This window comes from Staurois parvus, unplaced genomic scaffold (genome assembly GCF_062004578.1).
Source record: "Staurois parvus isolate SC_StPar_1 unplaced genomic scaffold, SC_StPar_1.0 ptg000239l, whole genome shotgun sequence".
Taxonomy (NCBI): Eukaryota; Metazoa; Chordata; class Amphibia; order Anura; family Ranidae; genus Staurois; species Staurois parvus.
In genome coordinates, this window is record NW_028318035.1 from 1,884,192 (window position 1) to 1,903,590 (window position 19,399).

Here is a 19,399-nt window from a genome sequence, read left to right on the forward strand (position 1 = left end):
CAGTGTTTGATTAAAAGGAAACTATCACGTCTATCCTGTTGTGTAATATAGATTTGTAACTTCCATCAAAAGTCTTCCAAAGTTTTTAATGATAAAGTCTGGTTCATAGCAGAATAAAGTGTGTATCAGGCTCCATCCACATTAGTGCTTTTCAAAAATCACATGATTTCCAGTGCGACTTTAGAGTGAAATTTTGACGCGACTTTACACTCTGTGGAGCAAAGTCGCACCAAAGTAGTGCAGGCATCTTTTCACAATCACTGTGACTTTAGGTCGCACTGATCTCAACTTTGCCATTACAAACAATGAGCTGCTACTTGTAATGTGACTTGTCAAGGCCAAAGTCGCATGATAGTTTGCACAAGTGTGAATGGGCCCTCATTCTTTCTTGAAACTAGAACAACTTACTCAAAGAGGTACTGGGAACTTTTAGATCTGCATATGTAGTCAAATGAAGGAAAACTTTAAACAAGCTCAACAGCTCTGGCGAGTTGGCTCCCATATAGTAAAGCTTCCCTCGATTGGTACCCAACAGGAGCTCAAACTATTGAAATATAGAAAGTACAGTAGTACCAGACCAAAATCAGATGCAAGACTCCAAGATAAATTTATGTGTTGGTGAATAAGTCATTTAAAAAAAACAGGTTTCAGGGGCAACACACTCTCCCTTCATCAGGGCTCAACACAGGATACAACTTGAACAGACTCAGAGAAAACATTGACTTTACAGATGTACCAATATTACAGCAAGTAATAAAGTTTCCACATGGAGTAACAACTTGACAGTAGTTTCTGAGCGATCCCTGATGAAGGGGGTGTGGTGCTGCCCTCGAAACTCGTTGGTGTTTTTTTTATATGACTTTTTTTACCAACAATTAAAATGATCTTTGACTCTTTTGACCCTGTATTGGTCTGGTTCCCCTTTCTGTATTTTTATGGGTTGACTCTTTCTTGAAAGACTCCAAAGAGAATATCAGTTACAGAGTCAAAGGAGCTAGAAATATTTTGCCAATTGACACTTCCACAGCTGTCATTAAAACGTTTGGTCACAGCCATCCAAAAACTTGCGCCCAGAAAGAATATATAACAAGCATATATGGCTGCCCAGTTTACATTTCTATAATGAACATCTATAACATAAATAAGATTTTTATATGAGTTCTTCATATTGACTATATTATTTATTTTTGTGCTTTTTCTCTCTAGGAAAAATTGCCAACAATGTCTCTAAGCAAAGAAGGAGCCCATAAGAAATGGGTGAGCCTAAAAGAAAAGCTGTCACCCCAAGATTCGGACCAGAGCGAGGCCAATTTAGAGAATGCGGACCCTGAACTTTGTATTCGTCTTCTCCAAATCCCATCTGTGGTGAACTATTCTGGCCTGAAGAAGCGACTAGAGAGTAGTGATGACCAATGGATGGTACAGTTCCTGGAACTCAGTGGTCTGGATCTTCTGCTCGAGGCCCTGGATAGGCTGTCGGGCAGGGGAGTGTCAAGGATCTCTGATGCTCTTCTACAACTCACTTGCATAAACTGTGTTCGAACACTAATGAATTCCCATAAGGGGATTGAGTATATCGTCAATAATGAAGGTTATGTCAGAAAGCTTTCTCAAGGTGAGCTTGTTAACTTTTGATATTTATGATTTAGGAGTGTCACAGTAATGAATTCCCATATGAACCTTGGTTTGTTCCAATGCCATTCCATCTATATCCCCATCTGACCTAACTATATAATGCACTAACATGCATGCTAAGTAATATGTAAGTGTAACATTTTCCTCTGCCAGGACATTGTATTCTGACCTTAGCACCCATTGCTGTCAGAATGCACGGATCAGCAGCCGTAGCTGATTTTCTGCAGCCACTGATCGTTTACAAAATTTTCAACATGTCCTTTTAATAGAAACTGATTAAACATGCGACTTCTATCAAGCGGTGGAGCCCACACACTGATCGAAATTTAGCTAGTCCATCGAGGGGTACCGGAGCTGTGACTACAGTTGGGATTATTCTTTTATGTTATGTTTTCTTATAAACTGCGGGAATGCCCAAAGGCTCTGTTTTGAAGAGTATTTTTCTAAAAACTAATTAAAACTATTTTGAAAAAAAAACAAATTTGGCTAGTCCCTGCTGGACCAAACAAATTTCAATCAGTGTATGGACAGCTAAGAGGTGAACTGGGAGCTGTCAGTGGTAGCAGTGAGGGGGAACTGTGTAAGGTGAGACAATATATGAAGCCTCTCCATTGTGAGTGGTGCACCCAAGCTCCGATGATGTTTGGAGGAGTGCCATGTGCCTTAGATGGTGCTCCCCCAGGCTCTATGGATGGCAATTGAAATGATTTGGTGCATAATGATGGATTGCTATAACAAATACCTGCCACACCACAGTTAGACCTTCTGAGTCCAAAACACATTCCATAAAGAGTATGTAAAACCAAAATTTTTTTTTTGTAATGATTTCATTTTGGATAAAAATGTAGAACCTCTGGGGTTTCCTTGCTGTCTTTGTTTAGGCTGGAGAGATTCACCCTTTCTGTTAGTCCTGGTGATCATTGTCTCCAGTACAGAAAGTGATGGGATATCCAAAATGTTTGAGTTGTCTCAGAAAAAGAAAGGATTTCTTCCAATGGGTAAACCTGTTCTGATGACAACTATCTAAGTGGATATATCCCCCTGCTTTGGAGAGATTACCTCTTACTTCTTGCTATGTCTTTGGAACAGCAGGTGAAGGAAAATCTCCCCAATGGGACACAAAAGGAAAGAACAAAATAGAATATGGTCTTTACTCTTTCCTACTCTACCCAAAACTGTAAAAAAATTTTGCCCATTTATTATGTTTTAATGAAAAATAAAAAGAGTGATTTACTTTAATAAAAAAATGAAAAACTCTTCAGAAAAACAACCTCTACATGCAAATTCAGCATTATCCATTCGCTGAGTGGGGATCAGCGAATGGTTTGCCTAAGGTAAGATGGCTGGTGCACTGGAAGGGTTAGAGGCTTGAGGAAAATAATGGAATAAAAATGTTGAATGTTGGTGTTGCTTCACAGTACCCTGTTGCCCCAGGCAAAGGTCCACATATACGTTATGGTACATACACCCCTGCATAGACACCATAGATTTTTCAAATATGGTTCATTATTATTATGCAACCCAACTTTGATAAATTAGCCTAGTGGATGCTGCCTACTGGGATCTGCTGAATAGCCACCAGCTTCCCCCCAATAGATTTCAATTTTATAGAATCTTTTTAAAGGACATATGTAAATAATTACCCCTATTCATTGGTCTTAAACTATAGAGATTTGATTGTATTTTTATTTCTATATAGCTCTGGACACGTCCAATGTAATGGTGAAAAAGCAAGTGTTTGAATTGATAGCAGCCTTATGTATCTATTCCACGGAAGGACATGACTTGGCTTTGGATGCACTTGAGCATTATAAGGTAAATCATTTTGTTGAATGACAATCTGAGCCTTTCAACTGCCTGCTAATGAATGAATCCTTGCATGGCTTGTGCGCTCATTTTTCAGGCTTGTCCAGGTATACTGTATATATGATAAGTAGCATGAAGAGAACAGTAGAAGTGACCACACTGAAATACTAGCCATTTACAGGTGGTACTTTCAGGGCCAACTACAGCAAGGACCGGTGCGAGACTATTTTGCGCCCTAGGCAAAGCCAGCTGGTTGCAACCCCCCCCCCAAAAAAAAATAAAACTTCAAAATGAATTCAATAATTCTAGCACCAGATCTCCTGCATTACACTAAACTAATGACCTGTAGGGGCTTTGCATGTGTGTGCCCATGAAGCAGCAGAGAACTTGTATATTTTCTCATAGGCAACACTTTAAAAGCTCCTGCAAGCAATCAGTTTAGTGTATTACGGGGGTTCTGATACTAGAATTATTGCTCTCAGTCTGGAGTCCACGGTGATACATATGTGTAGGGCAATCACAGGCGCCAAAGCACATGCATTTTGGTATGCGTATTGGTGCTCTAAACATTTTTTCTTTTTAAATGTTTAAAACTTTTTTTATACTTTTACTATTTGTATTCTTTATTTTTTATTTACATAACTTTTATTGCTATCACAAAGTGGACAAATAGCCCCCTATGTGATAGCATATACAGTAGGTGACAGGTACTGCTGCAGCACCATTAAAAAGCCAAATACTCAGCATGTGGCTGGGGATTTGGATTTTACCACCCCCATCCCCGCAGCCTTGTCCTGGTTCCGGCCCTGTGTGACAGGCAGACCCAGGCTGTCATTAGTACACAGGGGAGATCAGTGGATGGTGTCATGTGGGGGAAGTGATAAGGAGCTCAGATGCTCCCAGCCAGGGATGTTCCCCCCATTGTGGTCAAGGCTGGCACAGGGTTCCCTGGCTCTGGCAGTGATTAAGGGGGTGATGATGTTGTCCCCCCTCCCCAGACAGGTCCATGATCAGTATGTGTATACTCACTGCTCACTGATCTCCCTCTTCCTCCTGATGCATGATGAGGTGTTGGGGATTCCCTGGACCGATCCTGGCTGTCTCTGTCCACATTGCCGCTCACACTACTCCTCAAAAATAGTTTGTGCCGACGTGCGCTGACTCATTGGGACACCATCACCATGGATTCCTGCCATTCTGGACCACCAATGGACTCTACCTGTGCAGGTATGCTGGGGAAGCCACAGTTAGCATTAGTTAGGAAAAAGTCTCTCTCCTGTTAAGATTCTATGCTGAGTTTTACCACTAAAGCTTGTGAATCAATGTTCTTCCTGGTGTGAAATCATTCTAAAGGGCTGTATGACAGTAACTGGCACAATACACATAGACACCTGAAGCTTGGGTCAGTTAAAGCACATTGGGGTATAAAGTCAGTCTCTTCAAAAGTCAACATGGTTCAGAAGATGAAGAAGTGGTTGTCAAGAGTAACTAGAGAGTAGTAACCAGTACAAGCAGCTTGTCATGAAGTACCAGTGTTAGGTGAGGCAGCGAGGGGGACACTGCTTTGGACTCCCTCCCTAGCTGTCTCTCTCCCATAGCAATGGGAGAAGATCAGCATCATGGAGGTCGTCAGCCACAAGGTATGGGAAGCAAGAGGAACAAAGTGCACGTGTGAGGTCTGTGCTAGGTACAAGGCAGGACCCCGTTCTGTTACTGGGAGTAAAGTACGCTGGACTGGTGGAGTGGGCATAGGCTCAGCCTGTCCCTCCTACATGCAACAATTACAGTCAAGGTGTGCATTGACATGGGACCACTCAGTTCACTCAGTGTACATAGTGTTCAACCCATTTTTATTTTCTCTGAATGCAGTCCCCACCTTGCCCCAGGGCATTGATGAGCGCAGCACCGCAAAAGGTACCCTGTGTGCAGAGTGAGTGACCTTGTCCAAAATGACTAGGGTTGCCCAGAAGAGCCCAATAACCCCCCTCCATGGAGGACTTCCATTACTGACTGATTAGTTTGTGACACACTTAGTTATAAAGACAGGTTCAGGGTTATAGCCCCAGAGCTTGCACCTTGAGACTGGCCTGCACAGAGTCCTGATCTCAACCCAATAGAACACCTTTGGGATGAATTATAGCGGAGACTGTTGAGCTAGGCCTTCTCATCCGACATCAGTCCGACATGCTCCTTGCTGTGAAGGCCAGTTATAGACTGGGGCAGTGGCTATTGTTTGTACATCCAACATCAATGCCTGACCTCACAAATGCACTTCTGGAAGAATGGTCAAACATTCCCATACACACCCTCCTAAACCTTGTGGACAGCCTTCCCAGAAGAGTTGAAGCTGTTATAGCTGCAAAGGGTGGGCCAGCTCAATAATAAACCTTACGGACTAAGACTGGGATGCCATGAAAGTTCATGTGTGTGTAAAGACACCGGCATCCCAATACTTTTGCCAATATAGTGTATGTGTATATATATATACACACACATCTCCTGAACATAGTAAATTAATAATAAAATAAATACAAACACAGTAGCATTCCTTCTTTCAGGAAGCACAGTATGAATATCTAATGGACATATAAAGTGGCCCCGTCTACTTATGTATATGTATCTACAAATTATAGACCGGGAGGGATCATTCTCCCATTCTGTATAACATCATCCCTCGATTTATAAAACATTTATTTCCAGGCGGGCGCTCTCTTTGTTTCTGTATGCGATGTCTGTGTATAAATAGCTGTACACAGAGGAGCAGAGCGAAAGCAGCATAACATGAATAAATGAATTAACAAATTTATTATGTTACTACTTATTATGCTCTATAAATTGGAACCTGGGATTACTCAACACAATCTAATTAAATGCAACATGTGTTTTGATTCATAAATCTGGCTTTTTTTTTGTGTTGAGCTGGGATTCGTTGAAATCTGCAAGAAAAGAACAAACAAAGCGGCTGACAGCCTTCGGGAATGATTGTTTGTAGAAGACAGATTTTACATTGACTTCCCTTAACTTTCTGAGATGGGAAAGAGGGACATCTACTAGCACAATATCTAGGCAGAGGACACTCTCCTGATGCACCCCAGTTGCATAGACCATGAACCCCCAACTTGGGACCCATTGAACATTTCCTTTGTGTTGCAGGACGTTACTGCATATGCATTATTTTGCCTCTTACTGTGCATTCATTTCTGAATAGAGGGGCAACAACCAGAAAGAAAGCTTAAACAGCCGTGCAGCATATTGTTCATAGCATATGTGCATTGAGGTGCATCAGTAAGCTGCATTGGACTACCACAAAGTACTACAGTGAGGTCCGCTGTTTGCAGTAATGCATGTTATACCACACGTTACAGCAACCAAGTAGTGTGAATAGAGCAACTGTGTGATCAACGCTCTTTTTCAGCACTACATCTCCTTCATACTAACTGTGACCATACACAAGAATCTTAGAGCGCCATCTAAGTGCCAAGTCACAGAAACGGCCAATGGCTTATTGATGTCAGATGGCAGAGTTCAAGGAGCCAGCCCAGCCCACTCGATCATCCAAGCAACAACAGGTAGGAAGCCACACACCAAGGAACAGTCTGGCTATGAGATAATGAAAAGTGGCTTCAGCCTAACTCCTTGTAGACCACACTGTCGCCCCACTGACGCATTTTGCCCTGCCCATCGCCATTCTATAACTAAGCTTGGTGGGTGGGGCAGTTGAAGCTGCTTTTCACTATCTTATAGCCGGGCTGTTCCCTGGTGTGCGACGTCCTACCTGTTGTTCCTTTATTCGAAAGTTCAAAAATGTAAAAAAGCACACAGGAGGGCGCAGATGCCTAATGCATTACCACAAGGTGTATGATGTAAAATTAACCAAAGGCCAAATCCATACACACAAAAAGAAGAAAAATGCATGCGTCACATCTCATCAACCCAAGATCCAGTGCTGGTGTCATGTGACTAAACCCGTGCACCACGATGTGAGAAGCTGACACGTTTCATGGGACACACCCCCTTCCTCACAGCTATATAGCTTTGAGGAAGGGGTGCATCCACCAAAACTCGCAGACCAAGAACTGAGCCATCATGTGATCGCTCAGTTCTTGGTCTTAGAGCCAACATTGGACAGCTGCAACATTAGACCAATGCTTCAACATGGAGGTGAGTATCTATTTTTTATTTTTATAATCTCATACTTCTCCTTTTAAGAGTCTGTTAAAGGGCCACTGGGCAGCTGCGGCAAAGGATTAAAAAGAATTAGGCATGGTCAAAGTTGAGTTTATGAAAGAAGCTGAATATTTAGTTGGAAAGCCCAACTCCAGGCAACGAAAGGTCTTCCCATGCAGGTAGGCTGTGTCCCCACTGTAGGGGAAAAAAGTTCTTTTTGTCTAGGAAGAAAGCTTATACTCACCCAATTCTTTGTTCCAAAAAGGGGACTCCCCTGTGGTCCAGCAGTGGACTGTTTCTGGTCTGTTGAGCCTGCTCTGGCCTTTAATGACGTCAGGAACAGTCCACAACTCAAGACAGCTGGAGGGCCGGGGTGCCAGACCGGACTTGTGCTGGAAGGATCTGAGGATCAGGTAAGTATATCTTATCTCTCCAGTCCCCTTGGCAAAAACGAGGAGTTAACCTGTGCAGTGCAGGCACAGACCCCCCCCCCCGCATGGAAAGAAACGCGCAGATGCGAACACAGCCTGAATGACAAAGCAAACGTGACGTGTTTCCAAAACACACAACAAAGTGCGCATTTTCTGTGTGAATTGCCACACGTTTAGAAGCACGCAGATGCAAACACAGCTTAAATGGCACGTAAGCTTGATGCGCATTTCTGTGCATTTCCAAAACACACAGCAAAGTGCCCTTTTTTTCGTGTGTGTTCTTGCGCGCTTGGAAATGCGCAAATGCAGCCTAAATGGCCACACAAATGCAATGTGCAGTAACCAAGCATAGCCACAATACACACCAAAGTGCATGTTTTCTGTGCAGGTTGCATGTTTGGAAACGCTCAGATGTGAACACAGCCTAAATGGCAACACGCGTGCAACGCATGTTCGCCATGCGTTTTCTGTGTTGGTTGCCGTGTGTTTGAAAACATGCTTTGCGTTTTCAGAAATGTGCGAAAGTGCCTGTTTTCTAATCAGATTACTGTGCCTTTCGGAAATGTGTGAAAAATGTGCAAAAAAGCTTAAACAGGAATGCGCATTTGTGCTATGGTTAGGTGTGATTAGGATGTGCTTAGTAGAAGAGTTTTTAGGCAGCAAAGATGACCAGGGAGGAGAGGTGAGGGTTAAAAAAAAAAATAAGCCCTGATCCATCAAACTCAGAATAGGAATGCTTCATATCTATGCTGATGGGACTTCTGTGAGATAACATAGACATCTATTGAGCTAAAATGCAGTGAATTGGTAAACTTGTGCTGATTTCAGTCATCCAATCCATTTACTTGCATATGTTTGAGTATTTGAAGTTCCTCTTGAAGTTAGACAACAATGAAGTGTATATATAGCCATATTTGTTTTTCTCACTTTGAAAAAATTTTGCTATTCTGCTTTGACTCACCAGAATAAAAGTCAATGGGTCAGATACTACAAAAACATAAAAACTGTTCAAAACGGAAAGAAAATGTTTTGGTTAGTGATCCACTTTAAGGCTGAACATTGAGATCCATGCAAAAGTCTTGTATTATTTATCTGGCTGTGGCTACTTGAAGAAAATGATCTGTGGCCTTGAATTAATGCCGGGCCTTCATTTTTTTTTTTTAATGAAATACATTACTTTAAGCATGATGTCCGCCGGCACGTAGCGTATTATCTAATTACAGTCACTACATGCCATTCTCCAATCCTCACCTCCCTAAGCACACTTGTATGCAGAGTGACTTCTTCCCTTGTAAAATTATCATTTTTATTGTAATTGGTTTGCCAGATATATACGCAGCTTGTTAATTAATTGGGGAATACGGCTCCCTTGCCTATGTAAATTAGATATGGAATGTTATCAAATATGATGTTTGCTAAATACATGCAGCTTCTTCAGATTTAACAAAAATATAAAATTTCCAAGATTAAGAATTCACAGGGTTCGATTCATAAAGTGGGAATGTAGTTTTTTCAATTTATTTATAGATATTTAGATGAACAAAGGAAGTTTAAATTAAATAATCTTATCACAATCAACTGTTTCTATGTAAAGTTTGCAGTCGGAGATATACATGGGGGCAGCCATAGTTGCTCATTGCATACACAGGCTTAATACTGTTGCACAATAGTAATAAATAGTTGTGGCTGCATTAGTTTTTTTTCTTTTTACAGGTTTGCTTTGTTTTCACCTGGTGATTTTTGACAGTATCAGACTTCCTGTCCTAGGGTGACAACATTCTGTCACTGTACTGTATCTATGAAGAAGAAGCGTTGTTACTCTATGGTAGAAGACATGTTAGGGCTACAGAATGCCTCACCCTCTCCACTTCTCCATAACATGAGGGGTGGGGGTCTCTGTAGTGCAGAGAGAGAGCTGGGAACATTGCCGAGTTTACACTAGCACATTCTGGAAATGCACCAAATGTGTGATGGTGTGTGGCAGTGCCATTCACATCTGCAACAATATTCATTGTGGTGCATTGCAGTTAAGGTGCATTTTGATGCGTTGACATTAAATTTTGCCTTCAAACTGCAGCCTGAGGGACAGATGTGGCTCTTTGCTACCCTTTATTTGGCCCTTGGGGCACTAATACTCCCAAATTACACCAGCAATGGGGCACTATTCCTCCCACTGACACCAATGATGGGGCACTATTCCTCTCACTGACACCAATGATGGGGCACTATTCCTGTCACTGACACCAATGATGGGGTACTATTCCTCTCACTGACACCAATGATGGGGCACTATTCCTAACACTGAAAGCATTGATGGGCACTATTCCTGCCACTAAGATCTATGATGGGGCACCATTTCTATCACTAAAACCAACAATGGGGCACAATTTTTCCCTCTTTGATCAATGATGGGACACTATTACTCCAACTATGATCAATGATGGGGCACTATTCCTTCAAGATCAATGATGGGGCACTATTCCTCACACTGAAAGCAATGATTGGGCACTATTCCTCCAACTAAGATCAATGATGGGGCACTATTCCTCCAACTAAGATCAATGATGGGGCACTATTCCTCCAACTAAGATCAATGATGGGGCACTATTCATCTCACTGAAAGCAATGATGGGGCACTATTCCTCCAACTAAGATCAATGATTGGGCACTATTCCTTTCACTGAGACAATGATGGGGCACTATTCCTCCCACCGACACCAATGATGGGGCACTATTCCTCTCACTGAGACAATGATGGGGCACTGTTCCTAACACTGAAAGCATTGATGGGGCACTATTCCTCCCACTAAGATCAATGATGGAGCACTATTCCTAACACTGATACCAATGATGGGGCACCATTCCTCTCACTAACACCAACAATGGGGCACTATTGTTCCCACTAAGATCAATGATGGGGCACTATTCCTCCAACTATGATCAATGATGGGGCAATATTCCTCCAAGATCAATGATGGGGCACTATTCATCCCACTGAAAGCAATGATGGGGCAGTATTCATCCCACTGAAAGCAATGATGGGGCAGGATTCCTCCCACTAAGATCAATGATGGGGCACAATTCCTCTCAAAAAGATCAATGATGGGGCACTATTCCTGTCACTGACACCAATGATGGGGAACTATTCCTCCCACTAAGATCAATGATGGGGCACTATTCTCCTGTTAACACTAATGATGGGGCACTTTGCTAATCTATATCCGACCCTTGGGGTACGAGTACTCACAGTGATTTAAGTCACTATTCCTAACATGGACACCAACAGTGGGGCAAAATTCCCAAACTGACACCAATGATGGGACACTATTCCTCCCATTGGTGATAATAAAAGATGTTATAGTGAGCACGACTTAGATGAAAAAGTGTATAGGTATATATATACAACAATGTTACTGAGCAGCTGATACACCGAAAAGGTAACCAAATGAAAACCTTCAATCAGACATAAATATTAAATAAAATGGTGCAGCGCTAAATAATAAAGCACAGTTTATACACACAATATATGCACATGCGTGATATCACTCTGATGGTGATCCATAGATACAAAAGTTCAATGTAATAGTGCGGATCATGGAGAGATCCTAATTCAAGGTGAGTGGACGTCCTGATCCAAGGTGTGATGATAAGTGTGAACCACACAAAATAGGTGAAAAACGCACTCACCAGATGTGCGTTTAATATACGCAATATGTAATCCTGCGTCACCAAGCCATAGAACGATCATCAGATCCCAGATCAGATTGTACCCAGATCACCATCCCGGCTCCACAGAAGTAAGGTTATCCAAAACCGCTACCAGGTGTCACCACCAGGATCCTGAGTCCTCCAAATGGGCACTGCGAATGATGGCACTCACACAGAGTGCCCAATAAGAGACCTCATAGCATGATACTGCTTTAAAACCTTTATTCAGGGTTGGTAGGTGTGGGGTACATAAAAATTTCAACCAAAAAGTTTACTGACCATATGCATTTCAAGGTGGTTAGGTGTCCCGCTGTTGTTGCTGCCCCTCTGACGCGTTTCGTGCGATGCACGTATTCATAGGGTTCAGGGCCCTGAACCCTATGAATACGTGCATCGCACGAAACACGTGCATCGCACGAAACGGGTTCAGGGCCCTGAACCCTATGAATACGTGCATCGCACGAAACGCGTCAGGGGGGCAGCAACAACAGCGGGACACCTAACCACCTTGAAATGCATATGGTCAGTAAACTTTTTGGTTGAAATTTTTATGTACCCCACACCTACCAACCTTGAATAAAGGTTTTAAAGCAGTATCATGCTATGAGGTCTCTTATTGGGCACTCTGTGTGAGTGCCATCATTCGCAGTGCCCATTTGGAGGACTCGGGATCCTGGTGGTGACACCTGGTAGCGGTTTCGGATGACCTTACTTCTGTGGAGCCGGGATGGTGATCTGGGTACAATCTGATCTGGGATCTGATGATCGTTCTATGGCTTGGTGACGCAGGATTACATATTGCGTATATTAAACGCACATCTGGTGAGTGCGTTTTTCACCTATTTTGTGTGGTTCACACTTATCATCACACCTTGGATCAGGACGTCCACTCACCTTGAATTAGGATCTCTCCATGATCCGCACTATTACATTGAACTTTTGTATCTATGGATCACCATCAGAGTGATATCACGCATGTGCATATATTGTGTGTATAAACTGTGCTTTATTATTTAGCGCTGCACCATTTTATTTAATATTTATTCCTCCCATTGACACCAACGATGGGGCACTATTCCTCCCACTGATACCAACGATGGGGCACTATTCCTCCCACTGATACCAACGATGGGGCACTATTCCTCTCACTGATACCAATGATGGGGCACTATTCCTCCCACTGATACCAACGATGGGGCACTATTCCTCCCACTGATACCAACGATGGGGCACTATTCCTCTCACTGATACCAATGATGGGGCACTATTCCTCCCACTGATACCAACGATGGGGCACTATTCCTCTCACTGATACCAATGATGGGGCACTATTCCTCCCACTGACACCAATGATGGGGCACTATTCCTCCCACTGACACCAATGATGGGGCACTATTCCTCCCACTGACACCAACGATGGGGCACTATTAATCCCACTAATAACATTGATGGGGCAATATTGCTCTCACTGAGACCAACAGTTGGGCACTATTCCTCCTCCTACTGACCACAGGCACTATGCAACTGAACACCACACCTGAGGTATTGTTTACTTTTACTCATGCCAGGCCTGGACACTGGTCACAATCCGGCCCCCCTAAAAGTCTGAAGGACAGTACAGTGGCCCTTTGTTTTGAAAGTTTGGAGACCCCTGGTCTATCAGATAGGCAGAAGATGCTTGCACGGTAGGCTGACAACACTGCTGCTACTTCTGAGGCGGTGGCTTAGTGTTGTCAGCATGCAACTGGAAATGCTGTGACTGGCAGGATCACTGGGTAAGAAACTTTTCAACAGACTCACATAATTCAGTTTGCTTATGAACATTTATTACAAGGCAGCACAATGCCAAACATACAGAAAAATTGATTCTTTAGCTACACGCTGTATAAATGAATACGTCTGCAGAGAGAATAGCCATCCCTGCACTAGGTTGTGGACAATAAGGGCAGAAAATGTCTTTTCCCGTAGGAGAAAACTAGTCATTATGCACAGTGTGATTTTCTTTAAGACTCCATTCATAGCATGTCGGTGTGACAAAACGCGTTTCATGTTTCTGTGCGTTTTCTGAATGTTGCATGTACGGCAACCTATTCATTTGGTCCCTGACACTTTTGTAAAACTGCCACGCCAAAATCAATGGTGCTTCAGAACACACATTAGTAGATACAAGGGGGTGCCATGAATTATCAATACTGCCGCATGTCTGCTAAAGGGCAACGCGTTTCTGTGTGTGTCAGCAAATCTCATCATTTTGCATGTGGACATAGCCTCCCAACATAGATTTTTTACAGCAATTGGTTTGACTTTCTTACAATCACGAAACAGCTTTTATTAATGCAGTTTTAGAGGCTGCGTTCACACTTTGCGCACGCACAATCACGCACTTTCCTGACGCACACAAACGCGCTGACCTGTGGTGGTACCAATAACTCTAAATGGCACCTCCACGTATCTGCTAAGGCATGCATTAAAAATAATAATGTCATAGCTCCATGCGTTTCAGCGCAGCGTGATTTTGCAAAAGGGTCAGGGGCTTTTTTTTGGCCGTTTGTCACTCATAGGGCAGTCCATTGAAAAGATTGGGCTGCCCCACACACGTCATGCAGAAAACATACACGTGCTCCATTGTACATGCATGATGTGAACAGAGCCATACAGAGAACATAGGCCCAAATTAATTATTATTTTGGTGATGAACAAATTCTGATCTCCTCTTGTATTTGATGTTCTTTAAAATATTTCACTGAATAGAAAAAAAAGAAAAAGAGACAATCCTTTATAACATAATGATGGAGCTTCACAGAAGATTTCCTTTCCACTAACAGGCAGTGAAGAACCAGCAATATCGATTTAGTGTCATTATGAGCGAGCTCTCAGCCACGGATAATGTTCCCTACATGGTCACGCTGCTCAGCGTCATCAACGCCATCATTTTCGGAACGGAAGAGCTGAGGATTCGAGTGCAGCTGAGGAACGAATTTATAGGTAATAATTCTACAAAAATAACATTCTGTACGTTTTCCCCTTCATTGGGAAATACAGTAGATGGGATTCATAGTGAATGTCGTCTTATACAGGGCCAATGTTTACTAAGGTAAGATTAGAAGGTGCAAACCACTGCGAGGCATTGCCACAGAAATGATGTATAGAACCATGAAAGTGGAGGTGTGCTGTGTAGGAAACTTAAAGGTAAACTCCAGGCACTAAATCGTTCATTTCAATATATTCCTTAGTAGCCGCAAAGGATATAACTCCACTTTGTGTGCACCAAATGCCTTTGCAAACACAGTTATTACCTTGTAAAACTAGCAGTGCTATACAGTTGTGTCCAAAATTATTCAACCCCCACTGAAATTGAGTGTTTTGGCCAGTTTGACATTGCTTTTGATCATTCAGTCATCTTGCTTACATTTACATTAAAGAGGCACTTGTAGGTCAGACAAATATAACATAACAGTTATAATGAAATAACCACAAATGTCTTTTCTGTGCTCACAGCATTATCAGTTTTATTCAACCCCCAAGTGACATTCAATCTTAGTACTTAGTACAGCATCCTTTTACAGTTATAACAGCTTTTAAACGTGAAGCATAGCTTGACACAAGTGTCTTGCAGCGATCTACGGGTATCTTCGCCCATTCTTCATGGGCAAAGGCCTCCAGTTCAGTCACATTCTTAGGCTTGCGCACTGCAACTGCTTTCTTTAAGTCCCACCAGAGGTTCTCAATCGGATTTAAGTCTGGTGACTGCGATGGCCACTCCAAAATGTTCCAGCCTTTCCTCTGCAACCATGCTCTAGTGGACTTGGAGGTATGCTTGGGATCATTGTCCTGTTGAAAGGTCCAACGTCTCCCAAGCCTCAGGTGTGTGACGGACTGCATCACGTTTCCATCCAATATCTCCTGGTACTGAAGAGAATTCATGGTACCTTGCACACGCTGAAGCTTCCCTGTACCTGCAGAAGCAAAACAGCCCCAAAGCATGATTGACCCTCCACCATGCTTCACAGTAGGCAAGGTGTTCTTTTCATCATAGGCCTTGTTCTTCCTCCTCCAAACATAGCGTTGATCCATGGGCCCAAACAGTTCTAATTTTGTTTCATCAGTCCACAGAACACTATCCCACAACTTTTGTGGTTTGTCCACATGGCTTTTGGCATACTGCAGTCGACTCTTCTTATTCTTTGGAGACAGCAAGGGGGTACGCCTGGGAGTTCTGGCACGGAGGCCTTCATTACGCAGTGTGCGTCTTATTGTCTGGGCTGAAACTTCTGTACCCACATCTGACAAATCTTTTCTCAGTTCCTCAGCAGTCACACGGGGACTTCTCTCCACTCTACGCTTCAGGTAGCGCACAGCAGTCGAAGTCAGCATCTTCTTTCTGCCACGACCAGGTAGCGTTTCAACAGTGCCCTTTGCCTTGAATTTGCGAATGATGCTTCCTAAGGTGTCTCTTGGTATGTTTAACATCTTTGCAATCTTCTTATAGCCATTGCCCTTCCTGTGAAGAGAAATCACCTCTTCTCTTGTCTTCCTGGACCATTCTCTTGCCTTCACCATGTTTGTAACCACACCAGTAAATGTCTAGAAGGAGCTGAGTATCACAGTCATTTTAAAGCTGCCTAATTGGTGCTTATTATGCTTGATTGCTGCTCGGTGACATCCACAGGTGTTTTCAATACCTGATGGAAAGCACCTGTATGAACCTCTGTTCTTCAGAGTGGTAGTCTTTAAGGGGTTGAATAATTGTGGCAATGAAGAAACCACATAAGAACCATTTACTACTGTATTACATAAACAATTGATGTCATTTTAGTTGCATTTGGGTAGTTACAACGTCCTTGTAGGATTTGATTCTGAATACAATTCCAAATGTACACTATAGTCCCTAAACCCCTTTACAGCATTGGGGGTTGAATAATTTTGGACACAACTGTACATAGTCTGTGCAGAGAGCTGAGCTGTGGGAGGGGTCCAGAAGGCCCCACCCACTACAGGCTGCAAGTAGCTACAGGAGGGGGCGGATACAAGACCAGTCACCTTGCACAAGGAGAGAGAACAGCAGTTAACGGTCTTTGTTACAGGAAGCTCCTGCATAGAGGTAAAGTCTCACACTGAATTACTGCACAAATCTGGAAGAAATACAAAAAGCACACTAAGGGCTCCTTCACACTTGACTTATTTCTAACGCTTGCCAAACGCCCCTTTAGCGTTTGACAGGCAGCAGATAGGCATTTGGGAAGCATTTTTAACGCTCCGCAAATGCTCCAATGTGCGTTTTTGAAGCGTTTGACCCTGCGTGAGCCTGGACATGCCTTAACAAGGATGGTCCATCTTTGTTAAGGCAAGTCCAGGCTCATGCAGGTGCAAGGGTTTGTCTGGGATCGTTGTATCAGGACTCTTAGATGCCATTGCTGACAGCGGAGTTTGAGCAGTGAGGGACCAGACCTTTTCCATCTTAAAGGGACCTCCAGGTTACTGAGAGTGTTATCTCTAAATGCGTTCTTTGATTGCGCATCTGGTGAGTGCGCAGTCTTTACATGTTTGGCCACATTACCACCGTACAGGATAAATCACCAGATTTTGAAGATCATCATGATCTCCTATGCACTTCACTTTGGACTATATGAGGATCATTGATTGATTTCTTGGCACCTTACACACCACTGGTCACTACAAAGTGATGTAATTTATCACTATTCAGTCACTTTATTTCATTGTCAGCACTTTACCACTGGTGCCACTTTTATGTATTTATTTGCTCTATTATATGTACATATATGCATATTAATGTTTGGGAGTGACACTATTCTATGTTACCACTGAGTCACTTTATTGCAATCAGCACTTTGTCACTGATTATTTTATGATCTCATTATTATGGTCTGCATATGATTATAACTATTTTAGCGCTACACCCTATTTTATGTTTGCATTTTTGAAGGTTTTCTTGGTACCTTCTGGTGTTTTAGCGTTTTTTTGTGACTTCCAGCGCTCACTTATCCCTTTTTGTGCTATATCAATATATACAGTGGGGATCGAAAGTTTGGGCACCCCAGCTAAAAATTTGTATTAATGTGCATAAAGAAGCCAAGGAAAGATGGAAAAATCTCCAAAAGGCATCAAATTACAGATTAGACATTCTTATAATATGTCAACAAAAGTTAGATTTTATTTCCATTATTTACACTTTTAAAATAATAGAAAACAAAAAAATGGCGTCTGCAAAAGTTTGGGCACCCTGCAGAGTTAATATCTTGTACTGCCCCCTTTGGCAAGTATCACAGCTTGTAAACGCTTTTTGTAGCCAGCCAAGAGTCTTTCAATTCTTGTTTGAGGTATCTTTGCCCATTCTTCCTTACAAAAGTCTTCCAGTTCTTTGAGATTTCTGGGCTGTCTGTCACGCACTGCTCTTTTAAGGTCTATCCATAGATTTTCAATTTTGTTGAGGTCAGGAGATTGTGAAGGCCATGGCAAAACCTTCAGTTTACACCTCTTGATGTAATCCCCCGTGGATTTCAAGGTGTGTTTAGGATCATTATCCATTTGTAGAAGCCATCCTCTCTTTAACTTCAGCTTTTTCACAGATGGCATCAAGTTACCATCCAAAATTTGCTGAAATTTTATTGAATCCATTTTTCCTTCTACTCGTGAGATGTTCCCTGTGCCACTGGCTGCAACACAACCCCAAAGCATGATTGATCCAACCCCATGCTTAACAGTTGGACAGAGGTTCTTTTCATTAAATTCTGTGCCCCTTCTTCTCCAAACGTACCTTTGCTCATTCCGGCCAAAAAGTTCAGTTTTAACCTCATCGGTCCACAGAACTTGTTTCCAAAATGCATCAGACTTGTCTATATGTTCATTTGCAAAGTTCAAACAATGTTTTTTGCGGTGAGGACGTAGAAGAGGTTTTCTTCTGATGACTCTTCCATGAAGACCATATTTGTACAAGTATCTCTTTATAGTGGAATAGTGTACCACAACTCCAGTGTCTGCCAGATCTTTCTGGAGGGATCGTGCAGTCAAATGTGGGTTTTGAATTGTTTTTCTCACAATCCTGCGAGCTGTTCTGTCTGATATTTTTCTTGGTCTTCCAGATCTTGCTTTAACTTCCACTGTTCCTGATGACTGCCATTTCTTAATTACATTCCGAACAGAGGATATTGACATCTGAAAACGCTTTGCTATCTTCTTATAGCCTTCTCCAGCTTTGTGAGCGTCAACTATTTTCAGTTTCAGTTTTCTAGACAATTGCTTAGAATAACCCATGGTGCTGATTGTTGGGGCAAGGTCAGATGAGTCTGGGCATTTAAAACCTTTGAGATTGACATCACCTGGTCTTCCCAGACGATGATTGAGAACAATCCATGACACTGGCAGGTCTCAGCTTTGCAAAGGGGGCAGTGCATGCTATAAATTCTGCAGGGTGCCCAAACTTTTTCAGACGACGTTTTTTTGTTTTCTGTTATTTTGAAAGTGTAAATGATGGAAATAAAATCTAACTTTTGTTGACATATTATAAGAATGTCTAATCTGTAATTTGATGCCTTTTGGAGATTTTTGCATCTTTCCTTGGCTTTTTTATACACATTAATACAAATTTTTAGCTGGGGTGCCCAAACTTTCGATCCCCACTGTACATGGACCCC

General features: G+C 42.4%; 1 protein-coding gene across 2 annotated transcripts in view; it reads left to right on the top strand.

The window, feature by feature from the left end:
• Positions 1-19,399, top strand: part of INF2 (inverted formin 2) — a 139,796-nt gene that overhangs the window by 45,368 nt on the left and 75,029 nt on the right. For both annotated transcript variants that reach the window (XM_089680293.1, XM_089680294.1), the window contains exons 2-4: positions 1,207-1,615; positions 3,335-3,450; positions 14,573-14,732. In XM_089680293.1, the coding sequence (XP_089536419.1) occupies positions 1,207-1,615; positions 3,335-3,450; positions 14,573-14,732 (685 nt within the window). The remainder of the gene's footprint in view (positions 1-1,206; positions 1,616-3,334; positions 3,451-14,572; positions 14,733-19,399) is intronic.